The sequence below is a fragment of the Sus scrofa genome, chromosome 18 (assembly GCF_054392235.1).
Source record: "Sus scrofa isolate SSC_HxYL_T2T_F1_AM1 chromosome 18, Sscrofa_HxYL_maternal_Yorkshire_Landrace_v2.0, whole genome shotgun sequence".
Lineage (NCBI taxonomy): Eukaryota > Metazoa > Chordata > Mammalia > Artiodactyla > Suidae > Sus > Sus scrofa.
Genome location: NC_139400.1, coordinates 47,858,990 through 47,884,229, shown reverse-complemented (window position 1 = coordinate 47,884,229; position 25,240 = coordinate 47,858,990). Strand labels below are relative to the sequence as shown.

At 42.3% G+C, this 25,240-nt stretch overlaps 2 protein-coding genes and 1 pseudogene across 10 annotated transcripts in view; 2 read left to right on the top strand and 1 right to left on the bottom strand.

Moving 5' to 3' along the window:
* Window positions 1-25,240, bottom strand: part of DPY19L1 (dpy-19 like C-mannosyltransferase 1) — a 313,514-nt gene that overhangs the window by 111,433 nt on the left and 176,841 nt on the right. The window lies entirely within an intron of this gene.
* Window positions 1-25,240, top strand: part of NPSR1 (neuropeptide S receptor 1) — a 270,057-nt gene that overhangs the window by 238,467 nt on the left and 6,350 nt on the right. For 5 of the 7 annotated variants that reach the window (XM_085005879.1, XM_085005876.1, XM_021079326.2 and 2 more), the window contains 2 exons: window positions 6,197-6,398; window positions 17,877-17,953. In XM_085005879.1, coding sequence (XP_084862005.1) covers window positions 6,197-6,398; window positions 17,877-17,953 — 279 coding nt within the window. Of the gene's footprint in view, window positions 1-6,131; window positions 6,399-17,876; window positions 17,954-25,240 lie in introns of all 7 variants that reach the window. The other 2 variants (XR_014834291.1, XM_085005880.1) reach the window with 1 other exon arrangement.
* On the top strand, window positions 15,278-15,378 carry LOC146395028 (U6 spliceosomal RNA; annotated as a pseudogene).

The window sequence follows — 25,240 nt, the reverse complement described above, 5'->3', positions numbered from 1 at the left end:
TCTTCGATCCAGAGATAGTGCAGAATCCCTGAAAGAAGGAAGCAGATGGGTCAGAGGGAAGGCTGAAGCTGCACAACTCACAAAACCCATAAATGATGCTGCAGTAATGCAGGGAAGACTTCCTAAAAATAGACGGTGTAAATGCCCAGAGCAAGAAGAACTCAAGGAAAATGGCAGGATGATTCCTGGAGTACAATGAGGAGGGTTAATCATAGCACATCTCTGTCCCCACCACCCTCCCCCTTCCCAGACAGGTAGCAGGGATGGAGGTAGTGGATGCTCCCAAGTAGGGGGACACGGATGTAGAGAGACAGAGTGGGGCCCTGGGAAGCAATGACACCTTGCAGGAATGGTGGGTACCTTGTCACAGGACCAACTGACCATTACTCTGCACACAGGGAGAGCCCACGTGCCTCCCTGACCCCCAAAAGCAAGAAAGAAGCCAACACGCTACACTTTCCCAAGCAGGCTATGAAAACTGATAAAATGAAGATCCTAATATGTTATCTTGACTTGAAAAAATGCAGTGCAATGAATCATAAAAAAAGTGACAAAAGCAAAACTACAGGAAATAGACAATATGTTTAAAATACCGTTCTGCAGAATTTACACTTAAGGAAGCAAAATTAATAGACCAAGCAGAACTTTAGAATAAGTAGAATTAATCTCATCAGATACTATGAAATAGATCAGACAGTACTGATGCAGGATGGTCATTTAATAATATCTAATTAAAATATAAAATATGCAGCCTTTGACAGAGAACTTCTATTTCTTGGTTTCTTCTCTGGACAAACGCTCACAGGTATGCATGCATATGAATGTGTTGTGTATTGCAGCATTGCTTAGAGTAGCAGGAATTAAATGCTAACATGGTATTCCTCATTGGAGGAAAGCCTAGCATCCCATGTAGAAGTTTCCGTAGCTTAGGTTTACTGATTGCAAGTTTTGTGCTATTTATGATTCTAAGTTCTTTATGTATGTTAAATACTTTAGTCCTCAAAACAGCTTTGTAAGGTAGGTTCGATTATTATCCAAATCTTAGGGTATGGGCCATTACAATTCAAAGAGTTAAAGTGGTTTGCCCAAGGTCACACAGTTAGTAGATGCAGGGGCAGGATTTGAACCAGATGGTCTGGGTACAGCTCAGGTACCCTCACCTACTATACATTCTTCCTCTCAATGAGGAAGTGGCAGAGCCATGGACCATAATAAGCATCAACACAAAAATATCTATATCTTATTTTGAGTGATATAAACAACATACAATAATGTATGCAGTATGATAATATTAATGTAAAGAAAAACCCAAAGCAATGCCAGGTATTGTGAACTGAGACAGAGAGAAGAGTGGGAGAGAACCAAGAAGAGGCGGGGTCTCAGAATAATAAACAATTGCTTACGAGGACACACATCAATTTGTCCTCCCCTCTGGGGATGGGAACTGGACTCTTCATAGAGACCACGAGAACTTACATACCACTAAGTAGTTTTTATACCAGAAACATATCAGTATGTTGTGTGCAACTGAAAGGAATTTTAAGATAGAATTTACACATTTCTTAGGCTTTTTCTAGGTTGTGTATGTTACTGGGTGTACGTATGAAGGTGTGCAACCCACACCAAGCTCTCAAGATGTTGTCATGCTCTAGGGATTATGGTAGAGAAGGAGGCAGGGATGAGATGACAGTAAATGGGAGAGACGTTTTCTGACATGTGTGTGCAAAAGTGTGATCCACTTATTCATCCATATACTTATTTACAACCAGCAGGCTCTGGGAAGGATTGTGTATGGTGCTAAAAAAGACACCTACGCAGAGTATTTCAAGGCAAAGAAACAGGACCGATGGGAACAAAAGTATAAGAAAATGTAGGAGGGGCGTCCCAGGACACTTGCTGGAAGTAAAGGCTTTGGGATCCACAGCCAAGAGAGAAACATGGTCAGGCACACATCCCACTGCATGCATTAGATTAAAAATAAATCAACTCTTTAGCTTATGGGAACTGTGACTGGTTCTGAGAGATACTGTGCAACATTATGAACTGTGTCCTAAATTACAGGAAAGGCAGCAATGAATATTACAGTGTTCTTTTAAAGACATAAAGCAATTTATTTCCTCACTATAAAATTAATAAAGCCTCCAGGTAGGGCACTTGGAAAATAATCAGCTCTAGTATCTGTGAGGAAAGATGCAAGTTCGGAAACAGAAATTAGCCACTTTGCCTTCCTCTGCCCAATCCCAACTGGAATCATGGAAGAAACATACAAATAGGAAACTTGTCATATGGATGGCAGCCAAGGAAAGAAGCCATGCAAAGACCAGAAACCAAGGAATTCCAAGCACAGGAGGAGCAGATTAAACATGGATGCCAAGCCCCCTAGGAAAGCTCCATGGCCTTATAGGAAGTTAGAAAGATCCTCATAATGATAGGATGAGGCAGCTGTTGGAAGAGGGTGTGAGAGGGTCCCGGGAACCCTATGCTAGAGTCATCTTGGTGCTCCATCTTGTTGGAATGGAAGGGCAGCTGTGAGGGGCAGGGTTGGGGGTTTATGTGACTGAGCTTAGAGAAGGCAGGAGAGCAGAGCCAGTGGATGCCTGGAGGGACTGGCTGAGCAAGCACAGGACAGTGCAGCGAAACTGAGAGCAGAAACAGGGGACCACACTTTATTGATGTTTTACTGCTTTTTACTAGAGTGGTAGTTTCCTTAGCCAGCACCTCCAGAGGAGTTGGCAACTTTAAAGCTCTTGGGGAAAAAATAAATGTGAGAAGAGTTAGGAAAGTATTAATTAATAATGAAGAGAGATACATAGTGCCAGATATTAAAACATAATATAAAACTTTGATAATTATGACAATATGATACTGGAACCAGAATAACCTATCTAAAGTACAGAGAATGCCAAATAAGTTAGAAAGGAATGAATTTGTCAGCGTATGATGTTAGAATAGCTGCCTAGCCATTTAAAAAATATTAGATCACCACATGTCACAACTAATTACAAAGTGAATTCCATTCCAAGTGCACTGAAAAAGTAAAAATTTTAAACATGAGAGAGTTTAAGTATGGGTAAAATTTTCATCATTTTAGTGAGGAATATATCTTTCTAGGAATAATACCAAAAACAGAAACAGTAAAGAAAATACAGTTTTTACTATATAAATATTCTGAATTATTTAACAAATAGTAAACATTATAAATATACTTTATTAAAAAGCAAAGTGACAAATAGGAAATATCTGTATATGACAGGCAAAGGGCTAATAGTACTCTTCTTATAAAGAACTCTGGCAAAGAAATATCATACCAGTTGAAAAAGTGGGCAGGGAGTTCCCATAGTGGCTCAGTGGTTAACAAACCCAACTAGTATCCATGAGGACACAGGTTCAATCCCTGGCCTTGTTCAGTGGGTTAAGGATCCAGAGTTACCGTGAGCTGTGGTGTAGGTTGCAGATGCGGCTCAGATCCTGCATGGCTGTGGTGTAGGCCAGTGGCTACAGCTCTGATTTGACCCCTAGCCTGGGAACCCCTACGTGCTGTGGGTGCGGCTCTAAAAAGAAAGACAAAAAAAAAAAAAAAAAAGAAAATGTGGGCAAAGACATGAACAAACTATTAAGAAACAAAGAAACAGAAATAAACGAACAATATATAAAATGCTCTTTTTGATTACTAATTGAAGAACTGTAAGATCAAACATTTGGATAGGAAATCTTACCAACCAGATAACAAGATTAAGAGGAAGATACCTCAGTGATGGGAGAATATAAGGAAATTCTTCACATTTCCAGTGGGAGCCATAAACTGTAAATTCTCTGGGGGGAAATTTAGCAATATTTGCCCAAATCTTCAGTTTCTAGGCATTTATCCTAAGGAAATAACCAGACTAGTGCAAAGAGATACATATGAATTATTTATAATAAAAAATAATTGGAAGCAATTGAAATACTTAGTAAAAGGCTATTGAGAAATTGGAGTTTAGTGTACCATGAAAAAAAAAAGTTATTTTATCAGTGTTTTTTAACTGCACACTGGCCCTGGAGGGTTTATTTTGTGGATCTGCTCCAGGACAGCACTGGAAGGTTCTGGCTGTCACCCAGCCTCAACCTGGGCCATCCTGGTTTCCTGTATTTCTACCAGAACATGGAAAGGAAAGAAGCTTGCGGTTACCAGGGAGGAATGGGAGCAGCCAGTCAGACGAAAGAGGCCAAAATAGTCAGGCAAATCAAAACCCGAGAGTTTCGGAAGAACCCAGGAAGGTCCCTGAGGAGCTGAAGCACCTGCTTTAGCAGCAGGCAGCACAAGAAGCATGAGCCATTTGTGACACGACCCGTTAAGAACTCTCCTGTCCCCTCTCTCCTCCTTGCCCCCTGCACCCCTGCTTAGAGAGGCCCTAAACTTGTTGACAACCGGGGAGGGGGGAGGAATAGGAAGGGCAGAGAAGAGCCAGCAGAGGGCAGGGCCCCCTTCCCGGACTCCAGGTTCTCCTCTGACGCAGCCCACTTGAGGAGAAAAGACCTAAATCTTAGGAACATTGAGTCTTTATTGTTACCTGGGATTCTACTCATTCATTTTAAATACTATTACTACAGTGAAGCACTACTTACCACTTAAGTGGCCACGGGGCCTTTTTAACCACCTATGAATTGTCACTGACGAGGGGCTTCCCTAAGCTTTTAGCCAGAAGCAGGAGGGCTCGCACCCCCACTGGATCCCTGGATACAGGTATAGGGACAAAGGAAAGACCTAAAAAGACTATATTATAATTCTACCCCAAGTTCCTGCTTGTTCGGTGTGCCAGTAATAAGCTGTCTTCTAAATCGTTCTAATACTTCTTTTCAGAGAGACAATTCAGGAAAAACAGAACCCCAGATATTATTCTCCCAAATATTTGGGGTTCTAATATTTGAGACTCAGACAGAGTTCCTAGTCTCTCCTAGATTTTTTTCTCACTTCTTATAGCTCCCTGACCACACCCTACACACTTCCCTCCCCAGTCAAAGATGCGCACCTCTTTCGAATTTGAGAGTTGGGAGGTGCAGGGAGGTCTCCTGGCCCTGGATGAAGGGGGCCGCCAGGACCAATCAGCGTAGACAGCACAGCTACAACAGGGATGGGGATGAAGGGCTTCAACAACAGCTCAACAGAAAGCATCACATCATAATAACCAGTTTTAAACAGCACTCTTGGGAGTGCCCACTGTGGCTCAGCAGGTTAAGAATCCAACTAGTATCCATGAGAATGCAGGTTCGATCCCTGGCCTCAGTCAGTGGGTTAAAGGATCTGGCATTGCCTAGAGCTATGGTTTAAGTGGCAGACACAGCTCGGATCTGGGGTTGCTGTGGCTCTGGTGTAGGCCTGTGGCTGCAGCTCCGACAGGACTCTAGCCCAGGAACTTCCATATGCCACAGGTGCAGCCCTGAAAGGAAAAGCAAGCAAGCAAGCGCACTCTCATGCATATGAATTATCTCTCTCTAGCCTCATCATGACTTGGTTAAGTAGGCAGGGTGTATATTTTTTCAATCCCACTTTAGAAAAGAACTTGGGCTGAGACTGTAGTTTGCCCAAGGTCAGAATATTACATCTGAAAGATTTTAAATGCAGTGTGAAGGGTTACAGCTATTAGGCTTCCTGGCTTGGTTTGAATGACCCCTGCTCTCCAGAACCGAGTCCAGGGTGCTTTTCTGCCCTACAATTCCTCCCTTATTCCTTTAAATAAAGGGTTACTTAACATTTGGCAAATGGCTTTCAAACACTGTCGCAGTGCTTTGCAGCTCTAGGTACAATAGAAGGATGACAGACAAAGGTCCCATCCCTGCCTTTGAGGATGGGCAGGGGACCAGAGCACATCAACCTATCAAATGGACTACATGTGGTACAAACTGAGCTACATAGTACATAGGAATGGAGGCATTAACATTTCAAGTCAGGCAGGTAAATCAGAAAAGAAGAAGAGAAGGAGAAATGGGGAAGACGGACCTTATGCCAGGCAGTGTGCTAGCTTCTGTGCAAGCATTCTCTTTGAATCCTTGCATCAGCCCTAGATGCAGATCTATTATCTCCATTTAGACAGGAGCAAACAGAGGTTCTAAGAGGTCCAGAGTCCTCATACAACAATCTTTTTCCACACTAGACGCCAAGTATGCTCCCAAAGGATGTTTCCAGATGCCCAGGCACCTCTCTCTTTTCTCCGAGCAGAAAAGCAGGCCAAGATCCTCATCGCGATTGCCTGGAGTCTCTCCTTCCTGTTCTCCATTCCCACCCTGATCATATTTGGGAAGAGGGAACTCTCCAATGGCGAAGTGCAGTGCTGGGCCCTGTGGCCCGATGACTCCTACTGGACGCCATACATGACCATCGTGGCCTTCCTGGTGTACTTCATCCCCCTGACCATCATCAGGTAAGAGGCCAGCAGGCCAGATCCACACAGAGTTTTCCTGGTTCGCCAGTTGCTGCTCTCCTCCCGACAGGTCACTCATTGTTCCTAGGGTCCTTTGGGGAACTGGCTAAGCCACAAGATTTTATCTAAAGCTACTGTGTGCTGAGCCCAACTCCTCCAAAGTGGAATAAGGAGGAGGGAACTCACATTTTCTGAGTATGTGCTGTGTGGCAGGCATGATGCTAAGTGGCTAACAATTATTCCGTTAACCACATTACAACTTTATGAAATCATCACTGCTATCTTCATTTTATAAATGATAAAACGCATGCTCAGAGAGGTTAAATGACTTGCCCAGCATCGCGCAGGTTTTAACCTCAGGTTTGTCTGGTTTCACATCCTATTCTTTCTCATATATCATATAACCTTTCAGATATAAGACCTAGTTCCCATTTCAGAGATCTTACAATCAAAAAGACAGACAGACTTGAAACAAAACTGCACCAAAAAAAATGCACTACTCATAAAAATATGCTGGAACATTATGCAATGAGGTCAAGCAATGGCAGGGAACTCTTCTTGGAAGCATCCTTTGAGGGAGGAACAGCTTCAACTAGGAGAAAGAGAAGGCAGAGGGAAAGTAGATTCCCTGGTGACCAGAGGTCAGAGGGCATGCAGTGACAAGAAAGGACAGCAGGAAGCCCCAGTGGAGGAGAAGCTGGCAATCAGCTCTCTCTGGGTGGGGTGAGGCTTAATTTGCGAACAGCCTTAAGAAGTAAGGATGTTCCCTTTGTCCTGCAACCAGCGGTAGGTCAAAGATGGTCTTTCAGCCACCTGGACAAGGCAGGGTCTCACGTGGTCGCATGGCAGGGTCATCTCTGCAAGGGTGATTCTTTATGGCTGCATGGGATGGGGGGTTGCAGGAAGATAGCTGGCATGTGGAGTCTGTATATGAGCCTTGCCAATCCTGTACCTTTTGAGTCCCCAGGCCTGCCATAGAGTGTCACATCATTCGTCCTGGGCAAAGGAAGAACAGTCTTTGGATTTAGATAGGATAAATAATGCTGTGATAAAAATCTTTGTACTTAATATTATTCATGAGTCTCTGATTATTTCCTCAGAACTCATTCTAACAGAACTGCTAGATCAGAGATGATGCTCATTTCAGGACTGTCGATGCATATTCATAGCTACCCTACCAAAAAAAAAAAAAAAATGTGTTCCTACCAAAAGCAAACAAGAGCTCTGATTTTCCCCCTCCTAACCCAAAGGAAGGTGGTATCATTTCCTTACTAAATCTTTGCCAACCACAGAGGTTTAAAAAAGTATCTCACTGTTTCAATATGCATTTCTTGGATTATTCATTGGCTGGGTATTTTGCAAGTGTTTTCTGACCTTATAGGAATCACTCATTTTGCTGTTTATTCAATCTTTAGTCTCATAAGATACTAAAGCTGAAGAAATATTATCCATCACAGAGTCCAAGCCTGAACTTTTGAGTAGACTTAGGGCTAAAGAAGTGAAAGGGCTTGCTCTCCATCAGAGGTGGACCTGGACAGGAGCAGACCGAAGCGCGTGGTCAGCCCCAAAGCCTCGCTGAGAATGGATATTATCTGGTCAGCTCTGCTGAATCCACAGGTTAATGTCTATATTGTATTTAAATGTACTGCTCTCCTCTCTACCACGTTGAATCTGGGAGGAAACTTGAAGGAAAGATGAAGGTTATTTAGACAACCAATCAAAAGTAAGCAACAGCAACATTAAAAGGAGCATATGGACAAGGAGAAAGGCCAGTCGTAGCAGTAAGAAAGCACGAAGGAAGCAGCACATGCCACCATAGGCAACTGACACATTGATTTCAGTGGCAGAAAATGTCCCTGCTTCTCTCCTGATTGATTTCCCATCAGCTCCTGAAATCAGTCAAAGCTTCTGCTCAGCAGGGCAGATGCAGCTGTGAACCACAAGCTCACCACATGCTGTCTGGCCAGATCCCTCATGCAGGGCTTTCACCATCTGAAATTTCCTCCAGTAATTCAAGCTGCCTCTTCCCCTGGGGACTTTTCCAGCTTGCCTATGGCCCAACTTGTGCAATTTGTAGTGTCCTTGGAAAAAGCATGGTCTAATTTCATGATTAAAGAAGATGATTTTAAAAGCCAATTTCAAGCAGCCCTCATCAAACTAAGGACTCTATAAATCCAGCTCCTTGCTCCTTGCTTCCAGCAGGGGCAGAACCCTGACATTCAGTGCCCTTCCTCCGTCCTTGAGCTTCCCTGAAGCATTTTCCACCTACTCTGTCATTATCTGCCATCTTCCCCGTCAGACTTCTGCTGGAGAGAGAGCTTCTCCCCGGGGGTGCGACATACCCCACCTCTCAGCTACTCCACCTTCTAGAGCCAAGACCAGCCCAGAAGGAACTTTGTCAGGAATTTGTTTTCTAACGAGTTCCTGGGATAAGTTGCTATAACTTCATATATCTCAGAGCCAATGCTCAACTTTTTTTGTTGTTGTTGTTCCTTAATCACACTTTGGTGTGCTGAGCTTGATTCTGTTGCTTGTGGCTATTTCGGATATTTAACTTCTTTTTTGTCTTATCTTTGTTTTCCCAGGGCCACACCCTCGGCATATGGAAGTTCCCAAGCTAGGGTTGAATGCTGCAGCTGCCAGCCTATACCACAGCCACAGCAACATGGGATCCGAGCCACATCTGTGACCTACCATAGCTCACAGCAGTGCCAGATCCTTAACCCACTGAGTGAGGCCAGGGATTGAACCTGCATCCTCATGGATACTAGTCGGGTTCGTTACCACTGAGCCACAACAGGAACTCCTAGATAAGTTTAACTTTTTTTTTTTGTCTTTTCTAGGGCCGCTCCCGCGGCATATGGAGGTTCTCAGGCTAGGGGTCGAATTGGAGCTGTAGCTGCCGGCCTACACCAGAGCCACAGCAACTCGGGATCCGAGCCTTGTCTGCAACCTACGCCACAGCTCATGGCAACACCGAATCCCTAACCCACTGAGCAAGGTCAGGGATCGAACCCGCAACCTCATGCTTCCTAGTCAGATTCGTTAACCACTGCGCCACGACGGGGAACTCCAAGTTTAACTCTTAATTCCAAGATTGAGTAGACAAAAGAAACAACTCAAATAACGTGTTTACTCTCTTTATTAACCATGCCTCATGCTTTACTGTCCTTCATGCATTATATACATGTGTATGTGTACATTCTTACCAAATTGATAGGCAAAAAATGCATATATATTATTGTTGCTTTAATTTGCATTTCTTTCATCACAAATGAGGCAGAACACATTTTATATGTTCGTTATCCCTTTTTTAAGTTACCTATTTATATTTTTACCCATTTTCTCCATTTTATTTTATATTCTATATTCTCTCTTTTTAGAGATATTATTTAATATAAAAACTTTTCCTGCTTTTATATGTTGAGGCTATTTCCCTAGTTTATCATTTGCCTCTTCCTTTTGAATACGGTTTTAGTTTGCTTTCAGTTAATAAGACTGATGTAATCAAGAAAAGGAGAGAAATCATGAATAACTAAAATTAGACATGAGAAAGTCAAATGACTCAACTTTAAAAAGTCATAGGAAAGCACTTTGTAAAACTTCATATAAATGCATGTGAAAATATGAATGAAATGTATATGGCTTTTCCGTAAGATATTTTACATTTCCATAAATGTAAAATAGACATTTTACATTTTAGTATATTCACATATACTCACACTTTTCTTTACATTTTTTTCATTTCTTTTCTTTCTTAGGAAATGATCCCTTTTGCATGCTTATCTACACTTTAATTTTTTATGATTTATTATTTTAATTATTGGAAAATAATTTCAGTCTTGGGAGAATGTTAAAAATACCACTTTAAAATTTTTTATTTGATTCCGATGTCAGCATGAATTAGAGTCTAAGTTAAATTTGTTTTTTTATAGCGGGGTCATTTGTCTCAACACCACTTACTGAATAATTTATCTTTTCTCTATGGTATGAAATGGTAATTCTATCCTATTTCTACCTATGTTCTTATTGCTTGTGAACTTTCTACTCTTTTCACTTCATTTTGTTTTTATTTTCTCTACTCTCTATCTTTAGGGAAGTCTTTATACAGTAACATTTCTTAAATATGTTGCTATTTCCCTACTTAGTCATTTATTTCTTCACTTTGAGTGTGCTTTCATTTTGTTTCTAGTTAATAGTGACTGACATAATTAAGAAAAGGAGAGAAGAGAGAAATAACTAATTTAGCAGTTTTTCTGCCACTAATACCTCATTGTTTTAATTACTGTAGCTTTATATACCTTTAAAATCTGCTAAGACAGGGTCAGATTCGGTAGCCATTCCCGGGGAAGCTGCTCACACACTCCCTTGCACACGCTACTGCAGCCAGAACAAACCAGCTCTTGTTTCCGGGACAGCGCACACTCCTCTCACCCCTGTGCCTTAGCGCTCATAGCTCCTTATGCCTGAGCACTCCTCCAGGCTCACCCTGCCTTGCTTCTGACAAAAGGATCCAGTCTTTCAGTCTCATTTCAAATACTGACCCCACACGGAGCTGTCTCTGCCAATCCTAGGCCACATCTCACCTCAGCCTGTCCATGTTGCCATTAAGCCTTCATGGCGGTGTCATCACCTCCTTGTGTAGCTGAATCTCTTGAGTACAGGGACAGCTGTCTCAATCTCTAAACTCCAAACCCAGAACACGATGGACACTTGGTAAATGTTGGATTGAATAAACAAAACAGACCCGACTAATCAACTTCATCAGTCAAACAGAAATGCCAGGTCACTCCATCTCACACACAGCCACATACACACCCCTCAGACGGAAATTTCTGGTTATTTAGTGCCTAGATCAGTTTCTGGCATATGGTAGATACTCCACAAATATATATGAAAAGAAAGAAGGAAGGGAGAAAGAAAAGAAGAGAGGAAGAAAGGCAGAGAGGGAGGGAAGGAGAAAGGAAAGAAGGAGCTATATTGTCAGCGGCAAATTCCCATGAGAGCTTTGTATGCATAAAGATTTAGCAGTTCTGTCATTAATTAAATCAGGCTCCCAGGACTTGAAATCATAGTTGCTGACAATAAGGGCTATATATTGTTTTTCTGAGTCAACACAACTCCTGTTGTTTCAAAATTCACTTGACATAATTGTCTAACTGTGGCTGAGGAAGATTTTTCGCCCTGGTATAATTGCTTTACTTCAGCTGTAGTTATTTTCTTGCTACCTAATTGATTTCTCATTCTCCTATCATTTTTACTCTGAGACAAAGGTAGAGGCATAAAAGGTCCATAGCCAACAACTGCAACAGAATAGGTGGAAAAAAAAGCATATTGGTCATGAAGCACTGATTTATGTTACATGAAAAAAAAAATCCATTTATTTTTTTGGGGGAAAGGGGATCAGACTGTGGGGAAGTCCCATACTGACATCAGTACAGTTCTGTGGAGTAGAAGGCCATGGCCTGCGGGTAAAAGGGCCCCAAGGTCCTAGCTAACACTATCCACAACATGAGGTCCAAGGCCAAGGTCAGATGACTCATTGCATCAGAGAAGGAAGTGATATCCTATACAGTGTCGCCTGAGGGTTGGCAAAAGCTAGGTCTTTTGAAAAAGCTATCATTACCAGTCTGCTAGGTAAGTAAAATGCTTCTGATTGAATTTCCCATATCCATTCTACCCTTAGCCACTCACATCATGTGAATAGTTTAGGAATGGCCAATTCTAGCCAATAAGACATGAGAGAGTGTCTTCTAAAGAGCTTTTAGAAAGATTTCTCCATTCTAAGTAAACTAAAAAGTATGAAATAAAAAATAAAAATCTCCCCTCACAATAGCCAAGACATGGAAACAACCTAAATGTCCATCAACAGATGGATGGATTAAGATGTGGTATATATACACAATGGAAACTACTCAGCCATAAAAAAGAGCAAAATAATGCCATTTGCAGCAACATGGATGGAACTAGAGACTCTTATACTAAGTGAAGGAAGTCAGAAAGAGAAAGACAAATACCATATGATATCACTTATATCTGGAATCTAATATAAGCCACAAATGAACCTTTCCACAGAAAAGAAAATCATGGACTTAGAGAACAGACTTGTTCTTGCCAAGGCGGAGAGGGAGGGAGTGGGATGTACTGGGAATTTGAGGTTAATAAGATGCAAACTATTGCCTTTGGAATGGATAAGCAATAATATCCTGCTGTGTAGCACTGGGAACTATATCTAGTCACTTATGATGGAGTATGATAATGTGAAAAAAAGAGAGTGTGTGTGTGTGTGTGTGTGTGTGTGTGTGTGTGTGTAACTGGGTCACCTTGCTATACAGTATGAAATTCCAGCTATGATAGAAAAAATAAAAATAATTTAAAAAATAAAAAAAAATAAAATGCCAAAAAAATAAAATACAAAAATAAAAATAAAAATCTTCCTCTCACTTCTGTCCTGTCCCCCTCTTCAGAAGGAGCACTGTTAAGAATTTCTCATATACATGGAGTTCCCGTCGTGGCTCAGTGGTTAACAAATCCGACTGGGAACCATGAGGTTGCGGGTTCGATCCCCGGCCTTGCTCAGTGGGTTAAGGATCCGGCGTTGCCGTGAGCTGTGGTGTAGGTTGCAGACATGGCTCGGATCTGGCATTGCTGTGGCTCTGGCGTAGGCTGGTGGCTGTAGCTCCAATTGGACCCCTAGCCTGGGAACCTCCATATGCCAAGGGGAAGGCCCTAGAAAAGGCAAAAAGCCAAAAAAAAAAAAAAGAATTTCTCATATACTGTTCCAGGACTATCCAATTCATATATCAACATGTACATATGTATAGAAACAAATTATACATACTGAACAATGTCTAATCTTTGGGGGAAAAAAACATTGATCAATCTATCATTTCATGTTCCAGTTTAGAGGCATTCAGTGGATTTTCATTGTTTTAGGATAAAGTCTAAGACTTACCCTGCACTGAAGGCAACGTGTGATCTGGTCCTTGTCTCACTTTCTATCGTTATCTTAGGCCACAGAAGCTGCCTCACTCATCATGCTTCAGCCACACTGGCCTTCTCTAAGTTCTTTAAATGCACCTGCTCCTTCCTGCCTCAGAGCCTCTGCACAGCTGTTCCCTCTGCTTGAATGATCATCCTTTTTTGCATTAAAAAAAACATTTTTTCCTTCAGATTTTAGCTGAAACTTCGCCTTCTCTGAGAAGGCTTCCCTGATCCCCGGAATGAGCAAAGGCTTCTAGTATATACTCTTGTATCACCCTTCACTTTATCTTCATAGCATTTTGCTCCTTTATAACCATATTACATCCTTATTTTGTTGTCTAATTCCCCAAATAAGATGTACGCTCCATGAGGGCTGGGTCTTTGTCTGTTTTGCCTGCCACAGTATCCACAGTGCCTCATTAGGGGCCTGGGATAAAGTAAGTGCTCAGAAAAATACAGTGAAATTTATGAATGATGGAGAGGGACACTTTCGGCAAGGGAGCATCCTTAAGTCCCTGCTAGGAGAAGAGTAAAAAGGACCATGCCAAGTGAAGCATCAGCTCCCTTTACTCTCCTCTCCCCATTCCTGGCGTCTAATGAGATCTACAGAATACAACTGGACATTGCCTTCGGGCTCCAAAATGACATGGAGGTGGAGGCAGCTCTCAGGAATGGAGCCTGTGGCTCCAAGACTAGGATGGGCATCCATCAAGCCCCGGGACCTGTGCTGAGTCCTGCAAGAGTTGTGAAAGAAGCACTTATGGTCTGAGTGGAATGCTCTCCATGTTCTTGAGGACAAAGAACATTTTTTGATCTATTTCCTAGACACTCCTCTACTCAGTCCATAAGCAAGACTTGGGAAATGGCCCCAGGCATTTCCCAAGTCCTTAATGCCACTGGTAAGGTCTTAAGTCCTTAATGCCACTGGTAAGGTCTTCCTCTGGCTTGGACCCCTGCACTCTGTCATCTCACCACCATGAGCTGCCTTCATGAAGGCAATGAAGGAAACTGGGTCTGTGTTTGGATAGTCTTCCATAAAGTCAAGAAATAAATCAGCCAGTTATAGGGAAGCTGACCTCAATCTGAGAGACCTTTTGGTTTTCAGATTTCTAAGAAACTTAAAGAAAAGCTACACCCTAAGGAGAGAGACAGGTCAAAGACAGGGAAGAAGTTGACTTTTGAGTATGGGCTGTTTCTAAGTCTACTTCATCGTTAAGCTATGACTGTCATAAACAAGACTCAGTGTACTGAGTGTTACACCAGCATAGAGGCTCCCAGAGGCGGGGAGCAAACTGTCACAGAGGTAGTAGAGAGGTAGCTCAGAGAGGCTTCACAGCAAAGTGACATATGGAGGATGGTCTAAATATACATATTTATACATATATTTATATATACATTTAGACCACCCTCCACATATCACTTTCCTATAAAGTATATATATATATACATATACACATATATAAGTAATATAATTACTTATATATATATATATACACACACACACACACTCAGGAAGAGAGCAAAGAAGACGGAGAGATGGAAGGCATTGTAAACTCACACTGACCCAAAGTCAACCACGGCTTACGCCTGGAATCAGGGTTAATTTAGTTGGTTATTCCCGTTACTGACCCAGGAAAAGGTGGGCTGAGAAACAGTGGGGTAGAGGGATGCAGGATGATGATGATGATGGAGATAAGGCAGAGGAAGACTATGGGAAGCTTTGAATGCTTGAGGGACTGGATATCATCTTGCAGGAACGTGAAGGCACTAAGAGGTTTTTAAGCCAGGGAATGACTCTCCATCCCAGAGTCCCAGTTCTGATGGGAGTGTGGGCCCTCGATATGGTAGCAGAATGGACATGTTTAGGGCAATAATCAGACAAGAGATTATAAGGGGTGCTTGCTTTGGTAGCATATACACTAAAATTAGAAAATACAGAGATTAGTATGGCCCCTCCATAAGGATGACGCACTAGTTTGCATTCCTGCATACTTCTGTGTTTAATGGGTACAGAGTTTTAGCTGGGCAAGATGAGAAAGTTCTGCAGATGCATGATGGTGACAGTTGCACCACAATGTCAGTGTACTTAAAGTTACTGAATTGTACACTTAAAAATGGATAAAACGGTAAATTTTATGTTATGTTTATTTTCCCACAATAAAAAAAATCACCAAAGTATTAAATAAAAGGTGATTGTAAGGGTCTAAGTTGATGCTTAAAAGCAGGAATGGGGAGGAAGGCACAAATCATAGAGACAATAGAAGGGATAATCCTTAGAACTTGCTGTTGAATTAGGTGAAAGAAAGCAGCAGGAAGAAGGAAATGAATGTATTCAAAGTTCTCTCTGACGCATGACAGTTACACCTTGAGAAGTGGCCAGATTTGGGTAATAAATTAAGGAGCACCCTGCTTATTAGTTTTTCCTGCTGGTACTAGCTTGCCTGATTGGTGGATAACTTCGGGGTAACTAAGGCCCAAACCTCTAACACACAAAATCTTTTTTATTTTTCCATTGTGTACTGGTTGATGATTAATAAGTGTGTGAATTACTGATCAATTAGGCAGTGCTACCCAATTATAATACCCAGTTCACCCTTGCATTTCATCTACCCAGGAAAGAGTTTCCTTGTATTTCATCTACCCAGGAAAGAGTTTTCCTGCTCTAACAAATATTCAGCTTAGTATAAAGAATGGACTCACCAGCAACTTTCTTTCTCGTTTTTTTTATGTATAGACCTATAAATTCCAGAAAAGTCCCTAGGCAGGCATGTGAGAAGGAGTGACGATGCTCCCCAAAGCCCTGAGCTTTCCCGGAACACTCAGAGGGGTTCTCTGAGCAGGGACAAAGCAATAAGAAGGGTTTTACCACAGTCATTAAGTTATAGTCTAAAGATCATTAAAAGCAATTAGTGCTTTGTCAGCCACTGCGAACTAGAGCTCTGATTTTTTTTTTTTAAACCAAGTGATTCTCAAGAGGGAAGTTAGTACAGTTTTAAAATGAAGCATTGCTTTGTCTCAAAGATTTTAGTCAAGGTTCTTAATATATTAGAAATGTCAGATAACTAATTAAAGAAGGGCATAAATGTTTATATTTATCAAAGGGCGCAAAGGATACAAAATCTGCTAATGCTTTTGAGTCATTAGCACTTTTTTCCCATGTTAGGTACAGATTATACCATGAAAAAGTAGGTGTGATATTATGTGAAAAATGAGGAAGAACTAGGGGAAAGAAAATGACATTTATTGAGCCTCTGATAATTTTCAAGCCTTGCGGATAGTACTTTAAATGCTGTCACATTTGATCCCTTAAAAACTCTTAAAAGGTTTGTATTGTTCACCTGATATGACAGTTTCAACTGAGGCCCAGTATCTTAGTGAGTTCAGGCTGCTGTAACAAAATAGCACACAGTAGGTGACTTATAAACAACAGGAATTTTTTTCTCACAGTTCTAGAGGCTGGAAGTCCAAGGTCAAGTTGCCAGTACAGCTGGATGAGGACTCTTCCAAGGTGCAGACTTCTTGTACCCTCACACCACAGAAGGGTCGAGCTCTGTGGGGTCTCTTCTTAAAAAGGCACTAATCCCATTCATGAGGACTCCACCATCCTTAGGATCTAAGCACCTCCCAAAGGCCCCATTTCCTTATACCATCACATTGGGCACTAGGATTTCAACATATAAATTGGAGGAGGAGGGTCACAAATATTCCTCCTATTTCACTCAGTGTTATTAGTTATCTATTGTTGGGTAATGTATTATCATGAATCTGGTGACTTAAAACATACATTGATTATCTCATAGCTTCTGTGCATTGGGAATCTGGACATGGCTTAACTGGGTTCTCTGCTTGGGCAAGGTGGCTGCCTTGGTGTCTTCTAGGGCTGGGGTGTCACCAGAAACTCAACTGAGGAAAGATCTTCCTCCAAGCTCACATGGGTTCCGGGTGGAATTAATTTCCTGGGGCTGCAGGATGCATGGCAGCTTGCTTCTTCAAAGCCAGCAATACAGAGAGACACCAGCAAGACAGGTGTGTTATACCTCTCATCAAAGACATCTCACATTCACCCCAATGTGCTGATGAGAAGGAAGTCACAGGGCCAGCCACACTCAAGGGGAGAGGATAACACAGTGATGTGAACACCCAAGGCAGGTATCATGGAACCAATTAAAGCTTATCTAAAGTCAAGGTCATACAACCAGCAAGTGGCAGAGATGGTTATAATTCTAAATTTTCTGACCCAAATCTGTGTTTGGATTCTAATCCCAGCTCTACCTCCGATCACCTGAGTTATCTTGAAGAAATCACTTAATTTCACCAGGTCCAAGCCTCCATTTAAAGAAAGAAGTAGATGCCACCTATTCTATAATCAGCCAGTATAGGGGGGCAGATGGTGGTTGAGAGACTTGCCTCCATACCTCACACTCAAGGAACCAGAGTTGTCCTCACAGTAGGGACCCCCCAGCCATTTTAATGTTATCTTTGGTGTTTCCACAGCATCATCTATGCCATTGTGATCAGAACTATTTGGATCAAGAGCAAAGCCCATGAGACGGTGATTTCCAATTGTTCGGGTAAGTCAGCTGCATTCCCAACTCTTAGCTCATGTGGCTGATGCAGAAGTTTTCCTCCAGCAAATATGATCTTGGATTTTCTCACTGAAACAACCCCGCCCTGTTGTATCAGGGCCCAGCTGGCAGATCAGACATCCCAAAGATTGTCCCTGGCAGGCCCTGCCTTCTCCATGTGGCTTCCCTAAAAACTAGGGAAGGAGGACTTTGGGGCTGGCCAAACTGTGCTGGCACAGTCCCTCAAAGCAGCCTTTGAGCCAGAGCCTGAGGGCTGCCCCACTCTGTCAGGTCTGGCAAAGGGGCACCTGGAGGACTCCGGGATGAAAAGAGAGGACCACGCAAGGTGGAAGCCCCATATTCAACAAAACACGAGGTCAGACATTTCTATTTGGTTTAAATTTACAGAAAAACTGCCTTCTATCCACAGAACAGCTCTGGACCCTAGGCCACAAGGCACGGCCCCATGGGTCCGCCTCCGCCAGCACAGCATCTCACACCAGAACCAGCCTGACTGCCCGCTACACCCCTTCCCCCACATCCCTTTTCCAGCAAACCCTCATGCAGAGCACCGCCTAGATGATAGGAAGGGCATTAGAGTAGGGAGGTGCTACCAACTGAAAAAAAGAGCTCAAATAGTAAAAAAAAAAAAAAAAAAAAATTAATTAGAAAACCCAAACTCAGGATTGCTGGCATGCCTTTCATCCACCACATTCTCTGACTTGCTCTGCTGTCAGAGCACTATTCCAGAGTCATCTCCCAAAGTGTGTGGTTTTGAAGTATGTAAAAATCTAAAAGGTGATCTCATTTGGTTTAAGTAGGCTGAGGTCTTTCTGTACTTTCGAATTTAAATCAGATTGGCTTAAACTCTCATCCTGTCATTTCTGCCAGTTCCAGGAGACTGATATGTCCTCACTCCCTGGCCCTCTGAGCCCTCACCCACCTGCAGCTCTCCTGCTCCCTGTGCTCCCGGTCCAGTGAACTGGGAATCCACCTCGTTTTCCTTAGGTTTGAGGTGATGGAAGGTTTCCACATTCTGTCAGCTACCCCTAACCCCATATATCTCTCATCCTTTTTTTTTTTTTTTCTCAGCAGGCCTTTCACCACTGAGGTTGGGCCCCCCTCTCTCCAGAATCCCTCATATCTCCCTGCTACTAGATTTTCAGTCCCTGCTCTCCTGGGCTCCCCCAACCTCCAGACCCTGAAATGTCACAAAGCCACAGAGAGATCCATTTTCCCACTGATCGGCAGTGTGCCATTACTCCTCCCCAAAGTGCAAATGGCTACAATCAGTCTTTACACTTTAGTTCAAGTTTATATCTCCATCACACTTATTTTTTCAGTTGTCTATGTCTTTTTATCACTATCACTGACCCCCCCCCTTCTGGAATGAGGAGCAGATGGTAGTCTTAAAAGCCTATATATTCTCTGTCTTATTCATAAGCAGAACTCACTTGATTTTCTGTCCCTCATTGCAGCCAAGCAGCTCTGGAGCTGGCTGTAAATAGGATCTCCAGTAGTGTTAGCACGCCAACATTATTGCTCATCCACAAGGGCATATAAGCAATGATTAGTGTGAACACAAGCTCACTTTGTAAACATGGATGCAAAATTCAAGCCATCATTAGTTTAAGAATTACTCTTCTTTCTGGCCAATATGTCTAGTTTCTTTCCCTCAAAAGCTGACAGAAAGGAAAAAAAAAAAAAAAAAAAAACCTAATAAATGATCTATAGGCTTTCCCACAAACAGGTGCTTGGAGGCAAGAGGTAGAGGAGATGAGGTTTCCAATCTGTAGGTAATCGTTCATAAATGAGCTTGCTCTTGATGCCCAGGGGTATTTATCCCATAAAACAGAACACTTACGGGAGAGGTACACCCATGAAATAGACAAAGTGTAACATATCCAGACATGTCTGCATCTGGCCATTAGGATTTGAAAGATGTGATTGATCCATGCTACATCCAAAGTGCATGTTTCCAATTAAATGAGGCAGATGAAATGGAGATAAGGAAAAAAAAAAAAAAAAAAGCTTTGGATTAGGAACTGGCTTAGAGTCCTATTTACTTCCAGCTAAATGTACTTAAAATAAGCCCACTAACTGCTCTCAACAGCTTTCTTCATAAGCACATGAAGGTAAAATAGCTTCTCTGCAAACAACCACCTTTAGCAAAAACTAGAAAGAACTTTATGAAAAAAAACAAATAAATGAAGCTTACAGCATATTCATGGATAGTAATATTCAGTACCATAAAGATGTCAATTCTCTCCCAAATGATCTACAGATTAATGCTATCTTGATGAAAACTGAAATGAGACATTTCATTGAGCTTGACAAGCCAATTTTAAAATATATATGGAAATTTCAAGGGCCAAGAAAAGCCAGGAAGACAGTTCTGGAGAAGTAGAACAAGGTAGTAGATGTTTACTGAACCAAAAATTGATTGATCATAAAGTCAGAGTGATTAATAGAGTTGGTATTGACATAATTCAATAGAAAAATGGAAAATAAAAGAGGTCCAAAACAGACCTACACATATATGAGAATTTGATGTTTGTCAGAAAATCATAGCAAAAGAAATGAAATTGGAACTTCAACCCAATCCTTAGGCAAAATAAAATTGCAGGGCAATTATAGACTTAAATGTGAAGCGTAAGTCTTTTAAAACTTTTCAAAGAAAATGTAGGATGTTATCTTTATGACACTGGGATAAGAAAGGATTTCTTAAGTTAATAAATACATTAAATAAAAAAATTATGGATAAATTTGACTCTATTTATATTTAAAAGTCAAGCCAAAAAGTGGGAGAAGCTATTTTGCAGCATATAACCTGGGAAAAGATGAATCTCAAGAATGTACGAAGAACTTCTAAAAATCAATAAAAATATATTTTAAAAAAAGATAAATGGAAGAAAATTAAGCAAGACAGATACTTCACAGGAAAGAGAAAGGGCCAACAGTAAGATTCTCAACCTCACTGATAATCAGGAAAGCACACTTTTAAACTTCAGTTAGATACAATTTTCTACCCACAGGACCGGTAAAAATTTTAAAGTCTGATATTTCTAAGTATTAACAGAGACATGAACCTCATGGTTTATTTAGCAATATCATTCCTTAAAACTTAGCAAGCTTCTGATTTATGTGCTTCCAGTCAGTTTTGCAGTGCCAGAAACCATATCCAAAAAGCATCTCTGAAAATAATTCTCAGTCTGACTTAATTGCTTCCTCATCTAATCCTTGTCTCTTAACTGAATGGAAGCTAATGTGAGGCCACCTCAAACAATAGGTCAGAGGCTGCTTCCTTAGTCTGACCTTCCCCTCAAGAATGATTCTTAATAGGCCACTGCTGGTTTAAACTTCTCAGTGTTATAGCTGAATTTGGGTGCTGGGCTCAGCTTCATCGGCACAGGACTTGCACACCCAGAAGACATACACATTTGCTTTAATACTTTGGCCGGGAGTTCCCATCATGGCTCAGCGGTAAGGAACCTGACTAGTATCCATGAAGACGCAGGTTCAATCCTTGACTTCACTCAGTGGGTTAAGGATCCTGTGTTGCTGTGAAGTTCTGGTGTAAGTTGCAGATGTGGCTTGGATCCCATGTTGCTGAGGCTGTGGTGTAGGCCGGCAGCTGTAGCTGATTTGACCTCTAGCCTGGGAACCTCCATATGCTGTGGGTGTGGCCCTAAAATTAAAAAAAAAAAAAAAATACTTTGGTCTCACTTTCATTTTGTACCAGGCCATGCAAAGTATACAGCTGGTGCTAGGAGGGGCCAGAAGCAAATGACCCTTGCAACTCCACAAGATCCCAAATTTTAGGACTTTAACTTCCTTTCATTTTTGCTCATAAACCAACCAATTCTTGTCTCAGTTCTTTTTCCTAATACTTTGCCAAACACAGCTGGTGGCAATCAACACTGACTATTAACACGCTGTTTACCAACTGTGATAGTTAGTTTTCTGTGTCAGCTTAACTGAGCTAGCCAGAGAGCTGGTAAAACATTATTTCTAGGTGTGTCTGGAGGGGCTCCTGGAAGCATCTGACTCTGTGGACCAAGTAAAGAAGACCGTCCTCACTAACGCCAGGGAGTGTTGTCCAACCCGCAGAGGCTTGCGTGGAATGAGAAGGAGAGGAAGGGCAGAGTTGCTTCTCCTGCTCTCAGACATCCGCATTTCTGGTTCCTGGGCTTTTACACGAGGACCAGGGTTTACAACATGGGTCGCTGCCCAATTCTCCAGCATTTGGACCTAGACATATCCCAGCATCTGCCCTGGTCCTCATGCCTTTGGACTGGGGCTGAATTAGGCCTCCAGCCTTCCTGGTTCTCCATCTTGCAGACAGCAGATTATGGGACTTCTCAGCCTCTAGAACCACACGAGTCAATTCCTATAATCTAGCTATCTAGCTGTCTGTATAGATTTCCTATTGATTCTGTTTCTCTGGAGAGTCCTGACTACACCACCTTGTCCCCTGGGGGTCAAGTCTCAGTAGGGACACAATCTGCCTTCCCGGGCATCATATGGGACATCTCTATCCAATGGATCTCAGGGGTCCCTGCTTTCCCTATCACTTTCCTTGCCCACTAGGCCAATGCCAAGCCTTCTAGGTTTTTGTTATGACTGGGCTGCATATGAAGCACCAATCTCTGCTCTAAGTTAAGGAAACACCAGCAGCTATACCAGAGAAACCCCCAAGTACAGGAGCCTTAACAAAATAGAAATTTGTTTCTTATTCAATTAAAGTCCAATTGACAGCAGAGGTCAAAGAAAAGGACACAGAGTCATTCAGAAACTCAAGCTGATGGAGATTCTGCCACTCTTAACAGATGGCTGCTAAGGTATCACTTAGCATCAGCACCAGCAGGCAGGAGGGGAGAAGAGAGAGTGAAAGATCACTCAGGTGGTGCATCTGAGCCAGGCCAGGTACACATTCTCCCCAGCTTCTCGTAGGCAGAACTTAGCTGCTGACAACCCACTGCCAAAAGGGAGGCAGGCAATTGTAGTCTCTCTGTGTGCCCTGGGGGCAAAGGAAAGGATCTGGTGGGCAGCTCACCTGTTTCTGCCACAATTAGTTTAGGCCTGTCAGGCCTGAACTGAGGAGCTGAGATACAGAAAAAGCTGTAAGTTAGGTGAGTTAGGTCACACCTCCTCATATCTAGCTATGACCTCCTGAGTCAAAAAAAAGCACAAATCCGAGAGAAGGAAGTGGTCAAGGTCCTGCATCTAAGCAGATGAGACACAGTGTGCTCAAAAAACTTAACATTCAGGTTATATTCATAGATAACGAGGCCATCAATGAGCAGGAGTTGAAAATGAATTTTAAGTTTAAAAATTTTAGAAATATATTTAATTTTTTGTTTTTTTTTTTTTTAGGGTCACACCCACAGCACATGGAAGTTCCCAGACTAGGGGTCAAATCAGAGTTGCAGGTGCCAGCCTAAATTACAGCCAGAGCATTGCAGGATCTGAGCCGCACCTGTGACCAACACCCACTCAGGCAACACCAGATTCCCAACTCATTGAGTGGGGCCAGGGCTCAGACCTGCATCCCCATGGATACTAGTTGTGTTCATTACCTCTGAGCCACAACAGGAACTCTGAAATATGCTTAATTTTTAAAATCAGCCAGAAGTACATAAAGTTCCCAAAATAAAAAATACATATATATTTATTTAAAAATATTACCAGGTAGACGTCCCTGTTAGCAAACAAATAATCCACACTCATTATAGGTCCATTGACAGCCCCCACCCCAGGAATACATTCTTTTTCCTTTAAAATCCCAAGACATCAATTGCTGCCCTTCAGGTGCTCAGCCCACAAGAAGAATGGATTCCTAGTGGTTCTGCCAGGGACATGAAGCATGGAGAAGGTAAGGGGCAGGAACGGGCCTCCTAGAGCCTAAGCCTCCAGCCTGGGCCACACTAGGGATGCATCCTTGAACGAAGACATCCTAAGGCAACATCTGCTTACAGTCCTGATTCTAAATTGACCCACTGCCTTTAGGCTGCCCCCCTATTAATGCACAGTGACAGCCGAATTTAACTACTTTTCACTTCAGCTCAGCACCAAGGCCTGAGTAGAAATAATCCTTTTATCTCCCAATAAAGGAGAATTACTGGCATTTTATAGCTGAGCTCACTTTGAAGAGCCATCTTTAGGAGCTGGAGGCTTTGCATTTCCTAGAGCGGTCAGATTAAAGATGGTTTTCACTGAGCTCATTGGGAGAGCGAAGGGCATGAGTTGATTAAATTGTCACCAGTTGCCCTGTGGAAAGTACTGCAGGTTTCTATTTTAAATAGATTTCAGAGCCCAAATGTCATTCTTGAGAAGTTTTCTGAAAAACCAGCTAAGTTTTCAGAGCCATACTGGGGTTTTTTTTGTTTTGTCTTTTGTCTTTTCAGGGCCACACCAGCTGCATATGGAGGTTCCCAGGCTAGGGGTCGGACAGGAGCTATAGCCACTGGCCTACACCACAGCTACAGAAGCACCAGATCCAAGCCACATCTGCGACCCTCACCACAGCTCACGGAGACCCCTGACACTCAACCCACTGAGTGAGGGAGGCCAGGGATGGAACTTGCATCCTCATGGATGCTAGGCAGATTTGTTTCCACTGAGCCACGACGGGAACTCGAGAGCCATACTGTGTAGAAATCAGCTATTACTCCAGAAAATGGAGATACTCTGAAAAGATACAGTTTGATCTGCTGTCTTTTTTACTTGTCTCCCATGTGTATCATCCCATCCTGATAGATTTTTGAGGCATCTAATTCCTATATTCAGATAACTTTGTACAATAGCCTATGTAAATGTAGTAATACCGTCTGTTCACCTCCAAAAAGGCAGCTCATATTCCTCCTGAAATACTGTTATAAAACCTCATTTATCCCAACTAATAAGTGGACTGACATTCTCAGCGTGGGGCTTGGCATCTTGAATACATTACTTTATTTTAATCCTCAAAGTCACTCTGTGAGTTTGCTGTTTTGTGCTTCATTTTTGAAAGTGGGAAACTGAGGCTGAAAACAGCAGGCAACTTGCCTAAGGTGACACAGCTAGTAGTAAGTTGTAAAGCTAGAGCGTGTATTCAAGCCTGACCCTAACGTCTGGGTTTCTCCCAAGATACCACATTGGAAATGCAGAGTTTTCAACCATGGCACTCTCAGTGTTTTGGGCTGGACAAGTCTTTTTGTGAGGGGCCGTCCGGGGCATTCCTGCCTCTGCCCACCTGAGGCCAGTAGCACTCCCCCAACCACTGTGACAACCAAAAATGTGGACAGACATTGC